Genomic DNA, 17,827 nt, shown 5'->3' with positions numbered 1-17,827 from the left:
TCGTGCTCAAAATATGTTTTTCGATTTGCATGAAGCCTTTTGTGTTAATGTTGATACCGGAAGTTGATTTTTCTTGTATTGTGGGAAATTTAGGCACGAAATTCAAAACAACAGCATGGCCACAAATGACGACAGTCTGTTAGACAGTCCCCGATTCACTGGTTTCCAAAGATCTATACCATGGAGAGCATCCAAAGCTCATATTGGTAGGAGTTGGCTACGGGTAGACGTGTTCTTACATGCAGCTGTTAGCAGGGCTAGGGGTTTTCCAGGGATTTCAAGTTGAAGGGCCAAAGTAGCTGCAAAATCGTAGCTCTTGATCTTTTTTTTTTGATTTTGCGATCTAGAATCTAACGTAAAGAAAATACAAAAAAAATAGAGCTAGGTTTCGCAGCTAGGGCCAAAAGCCAAACAAGGGGTCGAGGAGCAAAACCCCATTAGGGAGTTGTGGTGGGGGGGGTTAGCCCCCCTGCCGAAATATTAATATAAAAGTAAACGCTCGTGCGAATGCAACTAATAACTTGTGTTCAGGACATAGCCAAATCATTATCAGAAGGCAGCCTAGTATTAGTAAATGCAGTTCTTTTACATTTCTCAAACCTTTCACAAAGTGCCACATGAAAGATTAATAAACAAACTAAACTATTATGGAATTAGAAATAATCTTAATTGGATAAAAGATTTTTTATCAAACAGACAACAACAGGTCATTTTAAATGGCATTCAATCTTCTAAATTATCTGTAGATTCAGGTGTCCCACAGGGTACCGTATTGAGCCCTACCCTATTTTTATTATTTATTAACAATCTGCCAGAGCATGTATCCAGTAAAGCTTGTCTTTTTGCTGACGACTGTTCATTATACAGGATAACAAATAAAATCAGTGAATCTAATGAATAACAAAAGGATCTCACAAATCTTGAACTGTGGGAATCAGAATGGCAAATGATATTTAATCAAGAAAAATGCTATGTCATAAATATTTCTTAAAAAAACTCAACCATATTCATTTCAATATAAACTGCATAACCACATACTTGAGACTGTACCAGAGAGCAAATATCTAGGTGTCACTTTATGTAGTGAACTCAACTGGGGTCCACATATTAACAATATAATGGCGAAAGCCAATAAAACCATAGGCTTTGTACGTAGAAATATGAAACACTGCATATGTAAGGTTAAAAGCCTTATGTACACATCACTTGTGCGTCCGATCGTAGAGTACTCGCCGGTTTGGGATCCATATAAACAAAACCAAATTGCCCAACTTGAGCAGACTCCGAGAAAAGCCGCAAGGTATGTCTTCAATGACTACACAAATAAGAGAGTCTAAGTCTTCAGTCTCGCAGAACAAAAGCCAGGCTTGTTTTACTTTATAAGATAAAGGAGGGTTAGTGGAATTTACAAATGATATGCTCATACAATCAGATAGGTGCACTAGAGGCCAACATGAATTTAGGCAAGTTTATACTAACAAAGAATTCTATAAGTATTCCTTCTACCCAAACACTATAACAGATTGGAATAATCTCCAAGAAACTATTTGTATGTCACCTTCCATAGAGTCCTTCAAAAGTGGTATATCCACGTTAACATTTGAAGGACGTTGTCTAGCTAAATAATAAAATAAAATAACTCCAACACTGTACATAATGTAAATATGTTTTACTTTTATGTTATATATTTTAACACTTATGTAATGAATTGCAAACTTGTCTTTTAACGTTAAAAATCCGACCCCCATTTTTATGTATATAGCGCGGCAAGTTCCCAAAGGTTCCACACTCCTTGTGGAGTCTACTTCCGTACAGGAAGATGAGGATGATGATGATGATATTAAGTCCCTTGTTCCTTACTATGAAAATCCATGTCCATACAAATCTTTGTATCAGTGGCATGACCATGTTTATTTCAATTATGCCATTCTGTATCTGTATCGTCAAATAATCTAAATCTGGCTTTTCTCGCCATTTACAGGTCATTCAGCTAGTTAACCTTTTGAATGCTCAAAGGAGATCTCTCTCTCTTCAGCTTTTTTAAGAGGGAAATAAAGTGTGACAATAATTTTGCTACAAATCTAAGTTCTAAGATAAGACAAAGATACATTGTTTAAAATCAATGATAATCTACCAGGGGTTTCTTATCAAAATTTGAGTAATTAGGTCATAAAGGATTAATTATTTGTTGATTGTTCTTCAATGATTATTATGTTACATAAACATTATATTAATATCAATTTAATAAGCTACATGTATTTAGAACATAATTTGTGCAATATTTCGGCAAAGAGGGAGATTTTTTTTGGGGGGGGAGACATTTTTGGAAGAGGGAGATTTGTGTTTACCAATTGGGAGACTTTCTCAAAGAGGGAGATTGACCCAAAAAAGGTAGGGTTAATAGGTATGCCCATTGTAAAACACAGGATTTTATCAACCTTTAATTAATTGTAGAATTGTACAGATTTACTTAACTATGACTTAACGAAGACAGTGTTTTTGTTATTTTCTAATAAAAATTTGAAAACCACAAATCATTTCTTAATTGAATAATATGTCATTTTTTCCACTTGAACTGGCCAGACTGGTGTTTAAAGCATGCAAATTTGGCTCCAGCCCGTTTCTAATGAAAGTGCTGTAAGATAGCTTGAAATTTGATTGAAGACATTGTGCAAGAGGAGTCGTGATGTTTTTTTTAAATTAATTATACTCAGTAACTTGAATTTAGTCTTTAAAAAAAGGAACTGTATTCTGAGATATGCTGTCTTACAAACATTGTAAGAGTGAATAAATGAGGAACCAATCAAATTAATGAGAGTCTGTCACTGTTTAATGACTAAACACATAAATAATTCAGGAAGGCAAGAAGTTTGATGAGGCATTTCTGAAATTCAGTCGTCCATGAAACACTCAGTAACTTTTACCGTATGGCATTTTGAGAATAAAAGAGTTAATTATTTCACATCCCTACACTATTCCGGTGTCTGTCAGGTTTTTCTTTCCTCCATTGCAGTGGTCGTCCAAAGTCTTCTCACTATTTTCAATCATGCTTTGCAACTATGTCTGGTTCATGTTCTTATCAATAAATGCTGCATATAGCTAGTGAAGTACATGTAAGGAATCACTATCAGGAGGATTTCTCTTGTTTATATTCAATGGTTGCATATAGCCTGTCAAATATTAGGTTCAGGAGAGGTTCACTGTATTTCTCTATAGCTTTTTACATGCTTTACCTGTGCCATTTATTTTCCCAAGTACTAGGCAAGAAAAGACTGAAAACATCATTTATGGCCTGCGATTTTTGCACAATTATTGACACCAAGTTCAGAAAAAATTACTGACCTAAGTATAAAACAGCTTTTTGAAAACAAAATTTTATGATTATTTTTTATTAAAAAACACAAATTCATATAATTTGACACAAATTTCTTTCCCGACCTGTTGACTATGTGTCGTTTAATGGCCTGCCAGCAATGGACACAAACATGTATGTGCTTCCCACCTCAAAAATGTTAATAGTGAACGCCTTATTTTACAAGCTACTGTAAAGTAATGAACATGAATGAAAATAACTTTACAAGAGGTTTTTGTACTGTATTATATGTTTTGTCATCATCACCCTTTTTGCTGCAACAGTACTAAGTTCAAAAAATAAAGTTCACTTTTATTAGATTAATTTTGATGTTCTTATACAATATAGATGTTAATTGCTGTGATGTTAAAGCTTGTTCTCACTCTCTCTTGATCTGATCTTATTTTCATTCTCAAAACTACTAACTCCTCCCACAATATTCTCCCATCCTATAACCAAACCTTAATCTAGTAATAACATTTCATATGATGTAAACATGTAGTGTCAGCTTAACTAATTTGTAATGGCTATAAAATTACTTCTCTTTAATCTAATAGTTAGATGAGTAAATAAACAAAACCTACTGGTGGTCAGTGCCATACATCTATGTACCTGTGTTAATAATTGCATGATACTATGAGAAAGTTCATCTTGTTTATGATATAAGTTTGACTTAATAATACTGATAACAGTACTTTCTAAAAATTGCAAAACTAATACACAACACTACATGTACATTTATATACATACATATATATATATATATATATATATATCTGTTTATTGTTAAGGTTTCCAGCCCATGTGGTCCAAAGAGCTATGCGATCTTGAGAGATTTTTTTTATAGTTGCTTGGTTGTCTCCTTGATGAGACAGTTCATTCCACCTATTCCTACATTTTGAAATTTAAGTTAAAAACACAAAAATTTCATGTTGGAATAGGTGGAATTATTGTGTAAACATTGGACAAACAATCGGATTAGCTTGTAAAAACATTATTTAATTGGTGATGTTAATTACAGGTAAAAAGGTGATTTTTTGTAAGAATGTTGGAATTAATATGTTTTGTAAATGTATCCTTTGCTTACTTCAGTACAGTTACTTTTGATTTTTTTAATGTTTATTGGGAAACTGTGCTATAAAAACTGATTTTGACTGATATTGTATTGTTGTATTCTGTTATATTTGTGATGGCTTTGTCTGAATCATGCCTCCTGGTATCTTCATGGAATAAATGATTTGAACATGAGAAAAAGAAATTAAAACTAAATAAATTCATTTTTTTATTTTGTACATTTGATTATATATAAACAACATATTGAACAACTAAATTATTTAGCACCAACAAAATTCTTTGATCAGAAAGAAGCACAAATATAAACAAATTACTAAAATCATACTGCAATATTGCAAAAGTTAATTCAAGACAAAAAGCACAAATATACTGTTGAAACACAAATAAAACATAGTAAATTTCAGTCAATGTGTAACAAGTAAGATGCGGCATCAGCATACTGGACTGGTGTGAGTTCCTGGTTTTGAAGTCTTGGCATTGTCAATTATTGGCATGTTAAATGGTAGAAAGTTAAAATAGTTTTAAAAAGTTTAATATAATTTTTATTTTAATAAAACATATTCCTCATTTTCTTATATTATTAGAATTTAATTCATAGTCACTCAAAATTTATTTTGTAGGAAAATTTATAAACAGTAATTTTTCATATTTAATTCTCAGGTAAATTTTACCTGTAAAACTAATTAATTACTAACATATTAGGCTATAACAACATCTATTGTTCTCTGCATGTTGGAATAGGTAGAATATGTAATTTCAAAATGTTGGAATAGCTAGAAGACACTGATGAGACACCTAACCCTGGGCCAAATTATTACGAAAAAGGTCCTGTGGTATTTCACCAAGGATTTTTGTGGTAACTCATCAAAGGCAATTGTTTCTTTAGGAGGGTGCTTTTAGGACATGCGGACATGATATGGGTTTAATAAATTTTGGGTATATGTACTTGTTAACTTTTTTGCTGGATGTAAAAAATTATGTTTCTATACCTCTTCATGTCCTCCTATTAAAAAAAAAAGGATATGGCTGATTAAAGATTTAATGTTAATAACTCTTGCTTTATAAGGCTATTTAGCACATTTTACTGAGCGAGGGATGGAAATTGTGTATCACTGGTTATTGTTTCTGTCTACATGTACTAGTAAAGAATAACAACTAAAACAACCTTGGCAAAATAAATAGAACCATCTCATAATTCACATCTGGTCTAACAGAAATTTTCTTTCAAGTTTCATACGACTATAGAAGAGAAAGATATGTAACTTGGGTTTTGGTCAAACAAGTTTAAAAGAAATCACCAATCAAGTCCATCAATTGGACAAGGGAAAAGGAAGGATAGCAACTAGATAATGATAGGAGTCATTAATGACTTTTGTATTGAACTTGTGGATCTCCATGGTGACTACCTGTGGAGATACTGTTATAGTAGAAAGTCCATTGCTTGAAATTCAGCCTTGTGAATACCTTATTGAGAACTTAGTCAAAATATATTCAGTAGCTGAATTGCTTGGCTAATACTTTTACCACCTTCAAGATCCTACTGGATCTGAGAATATTCCCATATTCTAAATTTTAAGGATTCTAACGGGATTCATTCCACAAAAGAGGAGAGGACGTGTTTACTATAATTAAATTGGTAAAAAATACATGTATATCAAATATGTACATGTATTTAACTGTTTTAAACATGCTGATTTTTGTGGATTCTTTAAAATATATTTGCGGCTATCATTTTTGGCAGTTTAGAAAATTAATAATTAGTTTTTTCATTTCATAAAAATTGTTGCTGTCACAACTTCACGTTTGACCATTTACAGTACATATACAAATGTTTTTATTTTTGTGAATTTCTGAATAGTTTAGAGTTATCAAGCAAATTTGTCCATTTTCCACATTCTTTCTATGGAACTACTTTACTGATATCCCTAATACACTTTAAACCATGCATGTAAATTACAAATGCACTAACGATGGATGAAAAGGACATAATTGATTCTTGGTAAAAAAAAATATTGATTTCATATTAGAAAAACAATTACTTTTATTTCATTGTTTAGTTTTCTGATGTGTTTAAATTGAAAAATAAGAATTGTTTTCAATTGTTGGATAGATTATTGGATGAAAACAACTTTGGGTGGGTTTACGCTGCAATACTTGAGGGTAATAGATTATGAAATAGCATTGTTATTAATTGTTTACGCTACTCAAGATTAAAAGAAAGACAAACCATTGCTGTTTTTCTTCTTTTTGTAAATACAAGAAGTAAGGTCTACAGTCCATTTGATACTCAGACTTCATTTTTTTTTTTTTTTTTTTTTTATCGTGTTTTAATGGTATTTCATTTGTATTTAGTTTCAGTTGGTTTATTATTTAAAATGTATAATTATCTCCCTTGATTTTCATTTGTATCAGCCATATTTATAAGGAAGTGGGTTAAGGTGTTGAAGTTAAGTGTAGGAACAGGCTAGAAAGTAATTAACATGGATGAAGTTTATTCAAATTTAAATCAAATATTTAAGCTTATAAAAATGCAGATGATTCATAATTTTCAAACCATCTGTTTAAATTTTTTCTGGAAGAGTAAATATAAGTATTTCCTGTTCAGTGTTATTAAATGCTTATTAGCTTAGACAATGAGCAGTTCTGAAAATCGCCTGATATTGTTTAAAATTTTGACTCCACTTGTAAGGTGGACTTGATGCTGATAGTTTTTGGATTGTATATAGGTGATAGGGAACATGAATATAAATGCATTTTCAGAGGAATCCATTCCAGATTCCTGAATGCTGAGATGATTGAAAATTGAGAGCATGCACCAAGTGCACTGGTAGGGAATAGAGAATAGAGAAAAGTTTATCTGTTCTATTGCTTGTAAGCACAACTCTTGAACCATTCAACGAACTTTTATGTGATTGAGTTAATAAGTGTGTGTAATAAGGGAGTTAATCCAACTTCAGTTTTCACTTGTTTCAAGAGAGAAATTCAGGGTCCATAGAAATACCCAAAAATACTCCTAACCCTATAGAGTAATCATAGTGATTGTAGAAAATATATACTTTTTTATTGAAACGTGATATATTAGAATGGAATTTTTTTTTAAGTATTAAAAACTGGTGAGTTACAAGATATGGATTGACAATATGACAGATCACTATTGGTGTTGATTTGTAATTCTTGTAGTTCTTGAGGTCACAAAGCTGTTGCATGTTCTTCTGCGTATTTACTTTGTCTTCAGTCACCATCTCTTTATAAACTTGTCATGGTTTCTTTACTACTTTTTCCAAGGTTTCTGGATTTGTCCACTTGTAGGGCCCTGTTTTGCAAATGCTGTCAAAATTTAGTATATCTTATTTATACATTTTCAATATTTTTTAATGTTAATTTTGAGTTAATTTTGCTGAATATTTGATCTAACAGTATTGCATGTATTCTACATTGAGAATGTATTGGCTGTGAGTAAATCATTAATTCTTACTAAAACTTGCCACAAATCATTGTGTAAACAATTATTTTTTAACAAGAAGTTTTCAATAGAAAATAATTATAGATAACTATAAAATCAGTCACAGAAATTACCGTCATAATTATCACCACTCATCCGTACATTGAAGACCTGACCATGACATCAAAGGATACACAGCGCAATGGCCAGCGCTAAACTTTTATTTATTTAATTGCAAACATTATCTTGAATACTTCTATTTATTGATACAAAACTATGATCTGAGTCAACATACATCAAAGAAAACATATCGATTATCATGCATAGTTAGCATTGTGTTACTGGTCACATTGAAAAATTCTGGGTGTTAGTCGAAAATTAAAAAATGCATAAAAAAATTATCTTTCATCAAATAAAACGTATTTTAATATATTTGGAGGTTTAAATGTATATTTTGAGGTATTCTTGGGTATTTCTATGGTTCAGGAAAATCACTTTGTGGGCTGAACCAGTGCTTGTTTAGTTGCTCAACTCCATTAAAAATTATGTACATGTGTATCATATGTTTTTACATACATGTACAAGTGTGCTCAAAAACTTGAAGTTCTTTCTTGCATGATGATATTTTCAGTAAACGGAAAAAAAGTCTCAGAAAAAAAATCACAGAAAATTAAGTCACAATAATATTAGTACTCTGACTTGGTATGATTTACTCAAAACTTTTGCTATGAACATAGATTTACTTCTGGTATAAAATGTGAGTAAAACACTGATTTATTGTGACATTTTTAACATATTTTCTTGCATGTTTTAATGTTTAATTCAGCATAATTTGTATCGTTTCATTTCCAAAACTTTTTCATGGCATTTCATGGTAAGGAGCATAATTGTTCAGAATACTCGTTTTTCAGCTGCTATATATTTCTTTCCAATTAAATAAAGTATCTTGAAAAGGTATACCCATGAAAAAAAAAGTGAACAAAATGTGATAGATTTAATAAAATTAGAAAATAGAAGTATTAAGATGATAATTCAGATTTGAATATAATACTTCTTTCCATGTATTGTGACTTTTTTTCCTGTGACTTTTTATCCTACATTCATATTTTCAATTCACTTGCAAATAACACTTTAAATCATTTTAGACATTTTAATCAGCCTATAGAGGCTTGACAAGTTATGATACACTGAATCATTACATTTTGGTAAATAGTGAAATCATTGTTTTTTTTTAAGTATTATAATTACAAGTTTCTCAGTGAATTTATATTGAATCTACTGATAGCTTATTGTAGGTAAACGGACAGAAAGTCACAGGACATATGTTCTTACAAATGACTGAAATGTTCTGAAGTTTATGAGAGACTAAGACAATTATATTCAGGGCCATGATCAGATTTTTTAATATATATAAATCTATGAATGTAATATGATGAATTAGAATTGAGTGTTTTGATATCACTTCCCACAGTGAATAATTTCACACATCATGATGAAAAAATAAGAATTGGTATTGTAATACTATTTTTGTATTATGCCAGTTTCTTAATGGCAAGAAAAAACTGATTTATTTTATGTTTTGTTTTATTTTACAAAGAAATGTTAGTATAACTGAAATTTTTCAAATTGTTTCATTAAATATATTTGTCCTGAGGAATTAATTGAAATTCTGTAGCTATATGGACATGTTTAATTACATGACACCTTTGCAAATTACAATATGCAGGTAATTATCATGTAGGGGCATGGGATTTCACACCTGTACAATACACACAGGTATTGTCTTTGTTGTTACAACAGGATATAGGTCATTGTTTAGATAACTGTTAATTGTCATAAAAACAGTGGCACATCCATGTCCCAATATACAACTATTGTTAAGAGGTGCAAAAATGACCCTATAAACATTACTTTTCACACATTTGTAATATTTTTATATGTCATGTGACTTATTCTTCCTGTGTTAGGGGATTTATATATAAGGGTAACTCAGGTTGTATCATTTGTTAGAGAAATTCCAGAATTGTATGTTGATTAGGTTTTTTGTGACCAGAAGTTAATCATGGTACAGTCAGTTTTGCAAGGTAATCTTAACTTTATTTTTGTTATATGTTTCATTATTCTGTGACAGAGTTTTATTATAAAAAAAATTCTAATTGATACTTGCATTGAATGAAATAACAAAATTTTAATTTTTAAATTGTTAAGAATAAAAAATCATTTAATTAGATAATGACATTTCATACAAAAAATATAAAAGTGTTCGAGACACAGTTCAGCTTAACATAATTATTAAGTGTAACTCTTTATGTATATTCTGTTTCATTGAACATAACACAAAAGAAAGCCCAGAATAAACCTTTATGTTTATTCTTTCTGTTGATGTTTTTTTTTTAATGAAAACGAAAAAGACTTTATTTTTCACATACCACAATTACAGAGGTATAGAGATAATGCTAACATAAGATATAAATAATTTAAAAATAAAAAAAGGTAAATCCATGATGCATATATTGCTGTTTAATTATCTGCTATAAATTGACAAATGTCGATGAGATCTTTAGAAGTTTGCATCAATAGCTCCATCTGAAAATTGTTTTGCTGTGATCTAAACTTGAATTTCTAGTATGTATGTATAACAGACAAAAAAGTGAGTTTTTTCAAAGGTAGAATTCTAAGTTTTATATACATCATGTGAAGTAATTTAATTGATAAATGTCATTTTATCCTACAACATGAAAAATATTTAAATATATAACAAAACTAAAACAATATTTCTGGAAAAAACCATCAATTATTTTCACTTTATTAAAAGAATAAAAAAGATTTCACTTTGTTAGAACTCATAAATCATAAAATCGTAGGTTTTTTTACTTGTAATAAGTTTTGTTGAAAATCAGATCAGCAATGTCATTTCTACAAAGTGGACATAAATTGTTATTTTGAGAAAAAGCATAATATAATTAACTTTTCTTTTTGTATTTCTATATTATGACTTCTTGATCTTATAAGATTTTTTTTTTTGAAGCTCAGGTTGAGGATTTATTATGAGAAATTGAGTCTCATTCCCTTCATTGATTAGTAAGCTAGTATTTCAATTTACCTATCAAAACACTTAGAATTAATTAAAGCTAGTTTGACCAATCAACTTAGGCACACTTTCCAAAAAGGTTTAATCTCATTTAATAAAAAGTTGTGAAAACAACTGTCTGCCCACCCAAGCTCCCATCATCTAAGTGTTTATACTAAGAAGAGACTACTCAAGGAGTAAGAGATATTGTGTTCAGATGTTGTTTTTGCTATAAACACAAAGTAGAAATTATGAAGATTTACTCACTTGAGGTATAAATAGGTGTGACTTGCTTAGTCTAGACATTCAATGAACCACTTTCACTTGTGAAAGAGTAGTAGTTAGAATTTTGTACACATCAGTTGAATATTTAATTAGTTAGTCATGACTAGAACTCTGGGAACAGTGTCTCTCAATGTTCCAGGTCTCATAAATTCTACTTGGAGAGGTAATTAAGTAAATTGAAAGATTTATTTTTTTGGGAAAAAAATGATGATGGTTATAATACACACTGGAAAGATTAACTATTTTTTGGTGATCATTTTTTGTACTAGATTCTTTTATGTCACTTGTGAAATTTCAATAGTAAAGAATATTTCCATTAGAGTGCTTTATTAGTTCTTAACTCATATGTCATTTTTTATTTTGTAGGTCCTTTCCGGGCTACCCAGATATGGAATGAGATCATCGAGCACCTCAAATCACGCGTCGAGCTGAAACGACGACGCATGAAGATGAAGACTTATGAGAACTGCTTTACAGGTCAAGATGCTGTAGATGTAGTCCTTACCTATCTCCTTAGTGAGAAGAATACCTTCAGTTCTGACCTCTCTAGAGAAAAGGCTATAAAGGTATGATCAATAATTCTGAAAAATGGTAGAGAAAATATGTCATTACAGATTTAGATCTACTTTAAAGTTTGCTTAAGTTTATTGATTAATTAAATAAATGAGTTGAAAGTTAAGCACACATGTATATCAATGTACATTTTTAAAGTGAATTTCATGAGGAAAAAATGACATTTATTATTGGAATGATATCTGGCATAGAGTCACACTTTAAGTATTGAAACTTATTTATATTTATGCATATTATTACTGTTCATTGTTTTCAACAATAAGCATTTACTATAAACACATCAGTCTCTTATATGTGATAGTTACATTGAAAAAAAAACAACAATAATAAGTGTCTGGCAGTTATGTTATTGCAACGTTTAGATTTAGCAAACTACAATTTTAAACTTGGCCTTTTAATGTTAAAGTATACATTTGATATCTTTTGAACAGTATATAGAAAAAATTATAAAAAAATGATATTTTTCTTTACAGTTATGCCAGTCCTTAATGGATCGCCAGGTGTTTTCACCTGTCAGCAGCCGTAATAGCGAGATCAAGAAGTCATTTGACGATAGCCAGCACAAGTTCTACAGGTTTATTGGTTCTGACACCGAAAGTGAAAACAGTTCCACCATTGCTGAGTCATCCGATGAAGACCAGGAGTGCTCCATTATGGAGGACTCTAGACGTAAAGATATCAGTTTGAGGTAAGTGTTACATAACTTAAGAAAAAAATCATTTGAGATAGATTCAACCACAACTAGAGGAAAACATCATCATAGAGAAGCAAAGAGATCTGCAGGATAAGATTCTTCCTAAGATGTTTCTGTTTACATCAATTGTTAAAGGCATATTGATAATATATAGTGCCATCACATTGCTTAAGTCAGTAACAAGAAATTAAAAGCATCTTTGAAGACTGTAATTGATTTAATCATTATTTTTCAATGAAGGCATGAATAGGCACTTAAACTTTTATAAATGCATATCAGCTGCATTATAATGCTAGCGATGTCTGATAATTAAAAAAAACCAATAATTAACAGTGAATTAAGAATTAAGTCATAGATTTAACTTTGCATATTGATATTTGTTTTTTATTACAGGATCAACCCAGACTTTGAACCAGATCTTGTAGATGATGTCATCTGTAACCCAATAGCAGTCAACAAGCAGGGCCAAGTACTCCAAGAAATCGTTGACCTCCAGATGTCACTACGCAACCGCAGCCGTAGTTCCCTGAAAGCTGACACATCACTGATAGAGCGCAGTAGACTTAAAGTCAAATCATGTGATGTTTCCAAAGAAGGTTTGTCATTTTTTATAAATCATTTATAATGTTTTATTGGAGTAAATGTCATAAAGACAATATTTAGCAGTAGTGTTTGATTTTGGGAAACAATTTGAAAAGGAAAAAATCCTTAAACATACATTTTGATTGTGAAAACACACAGTGTAGTAGAAATACATGTGCTGATGTAGTTATTATGATTTTGACTGAATTATTTAAGTGACAGAAAATAATTTGATGAAAGAATGTTCCTGATGAATTATTGCTATGCTTACAAATCAGAACATTAAAAGTTTCATGTGTTGATTTCTATTTGATTCCTTGCTGTATTTCTTGTATGTTTGATTATTAAGTTAAACAGTTCTCGAAATGGTGATTTTTAAATTTTAGTTGATATAAAAACTTGAATTTTGATGTTATGCCAAGGTTTGTTTATATTATCAAGCAAGCCAATATAAAGTTAATTACATGCATGTCATTAACCACAACTTTTAAATCAGGTTGTATACAAGTTTTTCTTTCTATTCCAGCCCTTGACGAGCTATGGAAAGAGGTTGCCCTTTGCCAGCTTCTAACCATTGTAGACCTACCTTTCCTGGATGGCCTTCTTACCAATGACAAGTCAGTCAAGAAAGCAGTTCGTACAAACCTCATCATCTCCAACGTTGTTGCAAAGCACTGGAACATTCCATTGTCAGGTGTCAAGGACCCATTTATGCAGACTGCCCTCAACTGTATAGAGTGTTTACCTAATGGTATCATTGTGCTGGAAAAAGACTTTGTCCGTGAAGCCACACCTGCCTCTAAGATCCAGTCATTCCATGCTCTCAGTGAACACTACTCCACTGTCCATACTCCACTTTTACCAGAGAGCTTCATCGACCTTCACCTTGCTGTACTCAACCTAGTGCTCCAACAGAAAGACGACATTGCTATTGATGCCCTACGCCTTGACATGATCCTGTTACCTCTTGACACCCGTGAAGAACTTCACCGTCTTCTCAAGTTTATGGCTGCTGCTTCCATGGAACCAATCCAGATTGACGCTAAGGTATGAAACTTAAATTTTGAGAGTTCTTTCTTGTACAGATTGAAGGAATGGCTTGAATGTTTCTGTGATATTCTGGGTTTTGGGATTGGTTTTAGGGATTTGAATTGAATAAATAGTTGAGAAGTGATATTGTGTAAAATTAGAAGTTTGAAACATTTAGGAGGTTTCTGATATGATTGTTTTAACCTTATAATTTCCCTCTATTAACACAGACCATCATTTATAATATGATGTAAGCTAACTAGAATTTCAATATTTTTTTCAGGAAAACAACGAGACCCTTATGCTTATCACCTTCACCGACGCCATTCTGAAGCACAAAGTTGTTGCCAACAAGCTTGCCCGGATCCTGATCCTCTTCATGGTTCACCATGTCAAAGAGATCTTCACTATCCCAAAGGAGATCCGTGACCGTGTCAATTCCAGAATTGATGATCTAAAGACTGGCGAGGTTTCACCAGTTAGAGGTAATTATCCTTAGTTTATACAATATGATAGACTTTGCTAGTTCAATATCAAAAGTTAGAGGAAGAATCTTTAACACTTGTAGTAATCATTCTTTTTTTAAACAAAAATGTTGAAATAGAAAAGAAACTTTATCTATAATTTTGCATCCTCATCCTGCAAATAGCTGTTAAATCTGAATTATGAAGTGATGAATAATGACTTTTGTGTAACAATCAATCTTTGAGTTTATAATTTAGTAAAATAGTTATATTTAAAATTGTAGGAGATTAACATAACAATAGATATAAAATTTAACTGTATACAACATTTATGGCATCAACATGAAGTTTTTGCTTCCTTTTTTTTTTCAGACAACACCTACTGTACTCAGGTCAGTGTTGATGAATACCAGAAACAGTCCAAGGTCTGTACTAGCAATGCCCTTGTCCAGATGATGAACAGTATCCTTGATGACACTAGCATGTCTTTGAAAGACAAGAAGACACATCTGCGTCAGTTTCAGAAGCATCACCCTGATCTCTACAACAGACACTTTAGCAGCATGTTGTGAACATGAACTTATCTGTATGAACCTTCTAGTCATGGACTACATGTGTCATGAACTTTCGGGTAAAGACCTCAAATAGTGCAATAATTGTATAAATTGTCTCACTGACATTAATTTATTCATTTGTTCAAATATCTATGTAATTTGTACATAAAAAACTTGTAAATACATTGTACTAATTCTTCGAGATATTTTTGATTGAATTGTCTCCCTTTATAATCAAGTTATTTTGATGCATATATTATTAAGTGCCAAATGTTCTATTTAATGACATGTCAGATGTTGCCAAGCAACATGTTTGTATATATTGATGTAAATGTAACTTTGTCATATCAGTTATGATATGGAATGAATAAACATTTACTTAATTTGAAAGTTTGTTTTTAGTGCCATAGTATTAAAAGAAGACCATAGACACCATGATAACATTGGGATTACACACATGTTAAAAAACATTCAGATTAAAGCTTTGTCATGCAAAGATATCTCTTTGAAAATATAATGACCGCCTGGATATAGCTGAAATATTACTGCGTGTTCAATCCAACAATCAATCAATCATTAAAAATATTCAAAGTTACCATAATCATTGGCACCATACAAAAATAGCCATATTTAAGTTTATCATTTCATAAAATTGAAAAGGCAAAAACAAACTTTGATTAAGTTTCACCCTTAATTCTAACATCCCAATAAGATTGAGTGCTAGACTTTTTCTGCAAAGTTATATATAAAATCTATGTGTAAGAACATATCCATCTTATTGAAACTATATGCATCTTGGAACCACAACTACTTATAGTCACTTTTTTAGGAAATTTTATCGGTAGGGAAATGTCCTTGAAGGCCAATACAAGGGATAATCCTACCTTAGGTACTAAGGTCTCACTAACCACTTCCTTGAAAGCCTTATTTTCCAAGCTTCACAATGGTATGCAACTTTAATACATCATTTGTCCTCGGAATTCAGTGAAACTTTGAAAATTACTTTTTTAACATGTAAAGTAATGATAACATTAGAAGTGGTAAGTGAAACTAAAAACATTGTCAGAATCCAATATGAATGGAAGTTATTCTTTGATAAGCCATCTCACACACTATTTCAAAATGAGAATTTTGAGTGCGAGTTCAATATGGGCTGAAATACCTCAATATTCAAAACTTTATTTTTGTGCTAAATAAACAGCTGAATAGAAAGCTATCAAGGAGTATGGCAGATTTCGCAGGATCAAGTGAATTCTATTATAAATCAACTTTATAATTGTTCATCTAGTAGCTGTTAATACTGCATCAGTGAAGTATTAAATTTAACAACCCTGAGATATATTAAGTGGAGCTTGTACATACCATTTTTGAGTATGCAGCAAAGACCTATCAATGTAGTTGGGTTGCATGGGACTATAAACGGGAACTTCAAATCATTCACAAATTCCATTAATATTGTAGTTGATAGACTTCACATAAGATATTCACATGAATAGAATCTGCAGGTGTGTAAAAATCAAGGTTTCTATTTATAGCTTTTTTAAACATTTTTTTAGCTGGTCTGATCCAAAAGAAGGAACATCGTTTAGCTAAATCCTTTAATCTAAGTTTCCGCTAAGTGGATGACATAAAATCATTAAACAATCATAGTTTTGCAGATTTTATATATCATATCTACCCTAAAGAACTTGAGAAAAAGGATACTACAGACACTGTGGTCAGCCTCATATCTTGACCTACGCTTCCAGATCGATGGTAAAGGAAAACTATTGACCAAACTATACGACAAATGCAATGACATCATTCTGTATGGTCAACTTTCCTTTCATCTGTGGCAACATCCCTTCAGCACTTACGTATGAAGTTTTCATATCACAACTCATATGCTATGCCAGAGCTTGATTTATTGCACTGGACTTCTTACAATTAGGCTTCTGGAACAGAATTGCTACAAGATTGAAGTCATCACTACAAAAGTTTTATGGTTGTCGTCATGAAATAATGGGTCGTTACGATGTATCCATTTGCACCATGAGAACTGATATGTTCAATGTGCCAAAGTTTTCATTTCCTCTATCGTCTAACCCAGACTTGACTTTTTTATGAGCAACTCTGCAGGTGTTTCTAGGAAAGCAGAGGACGCTTATCCTACTGCGCCTAGTCCATGCTCTCAGTTTTTAGTTGAGGCCGAGCTGCTCATTTACTTCTGTTGCATTGAATATATATAGAAGGGTCTGAAAAATTCCCAACGATGTTAGAACTGTCAAATTTGCGAAGCAAATTTTTGGTCGTTCCCTCCGCGGGACTCAAACTTGTACCGCTGTGACATCTATGGCAATGTGTGTGTATATATATATATATATATATATATATATATATATATATATATTGTATTCTTTGATGTATGCGTCTTTTTCCCTGTCTTGTCTTTGTCCCTGGATTATATTTTGATTTCCCCTATGGCTATGGTTGTCATCAAGAAATTGTGGATTGTTACTGTGTATCCATCTGCACCATGAAAACTGATTTGTTCAACGTGTCATAGTTTTCGTTTCCTCTTTTGTCTACCACGGACTTCACTTTTTATGAGCAACCTGGTGGGTGTTTCTAGAAAAGCAGAGGATGCTTACCCTTTAGGTACTTCTGATCCATGCTTCCAGTTTTTAGTTGGTTTTCGGTTTGTAGACTAACCGAAAGTAAGATTTGTC

General features: G+C 31.6%; 1 protein-coding gene across 2 annotated transcripts; it reads left to right on the top strand.

Moving 5' to 3' along the window:
* The first annotated feature begins 69 nt into the window (after positions 1-69).
* LOC148614515 (DEP domain-containing protein 7-like) lies at positions 70-15,509 on the top strand. 2 transcript variants are annotated; one of them, XM_088588635.1, is made up of 7 exons: positions 70-206; positions 11,590-11,789; positions 12,270-12,484; positions 12,884-13,086; positions 13,599-14,119; positions 14,385-14,586; positions 14,938-15,288. In XM_088588635.1, the coding sequence occupies exons 1-7, from the start codon at positions 116-118 to the stop codon at positions 15,135-15,137; spliced, it is 1,632 nt and encodes a 543-aa protein (XP_088444761.1). In that variant the 5' UTR covers positions 70-115; the 3' UTR covers positions 15,138-15,288. The 2 variants fall into 2 exon arrangements, with proteins under 2 accessions (XP_088444761.1, XP_088444762.1); XM_088588636.1 differs by lacking the exon at positions 70-206 and adding an exon at positions 6,832-6,897 and having other exon boundaries at positions 14,938-15,509.
* Positions 15,510-17,827: the final 2,318 nt, after the last annotated feature.

This window comes from Perna viridis, chromosome 6 (genome assembly GCF_037379345.1).
Source record: "Perna viridis isolate PV_CMFRI_1.1 ecotype Kerala chromosome 6, ASM3737934v1, whole genome shotgun sequence".
In the NCBI taxonomy this organism is placed as follows: domain Eukaryota; kingdom Metazoa; phylum Mollusca; class Bivalvia; order Mytilida; family Mytilidae; genus Perna; species Perna viridis.
This window is presented reverse-complemented; position numbering and strand designations above follow the sequence as displayed.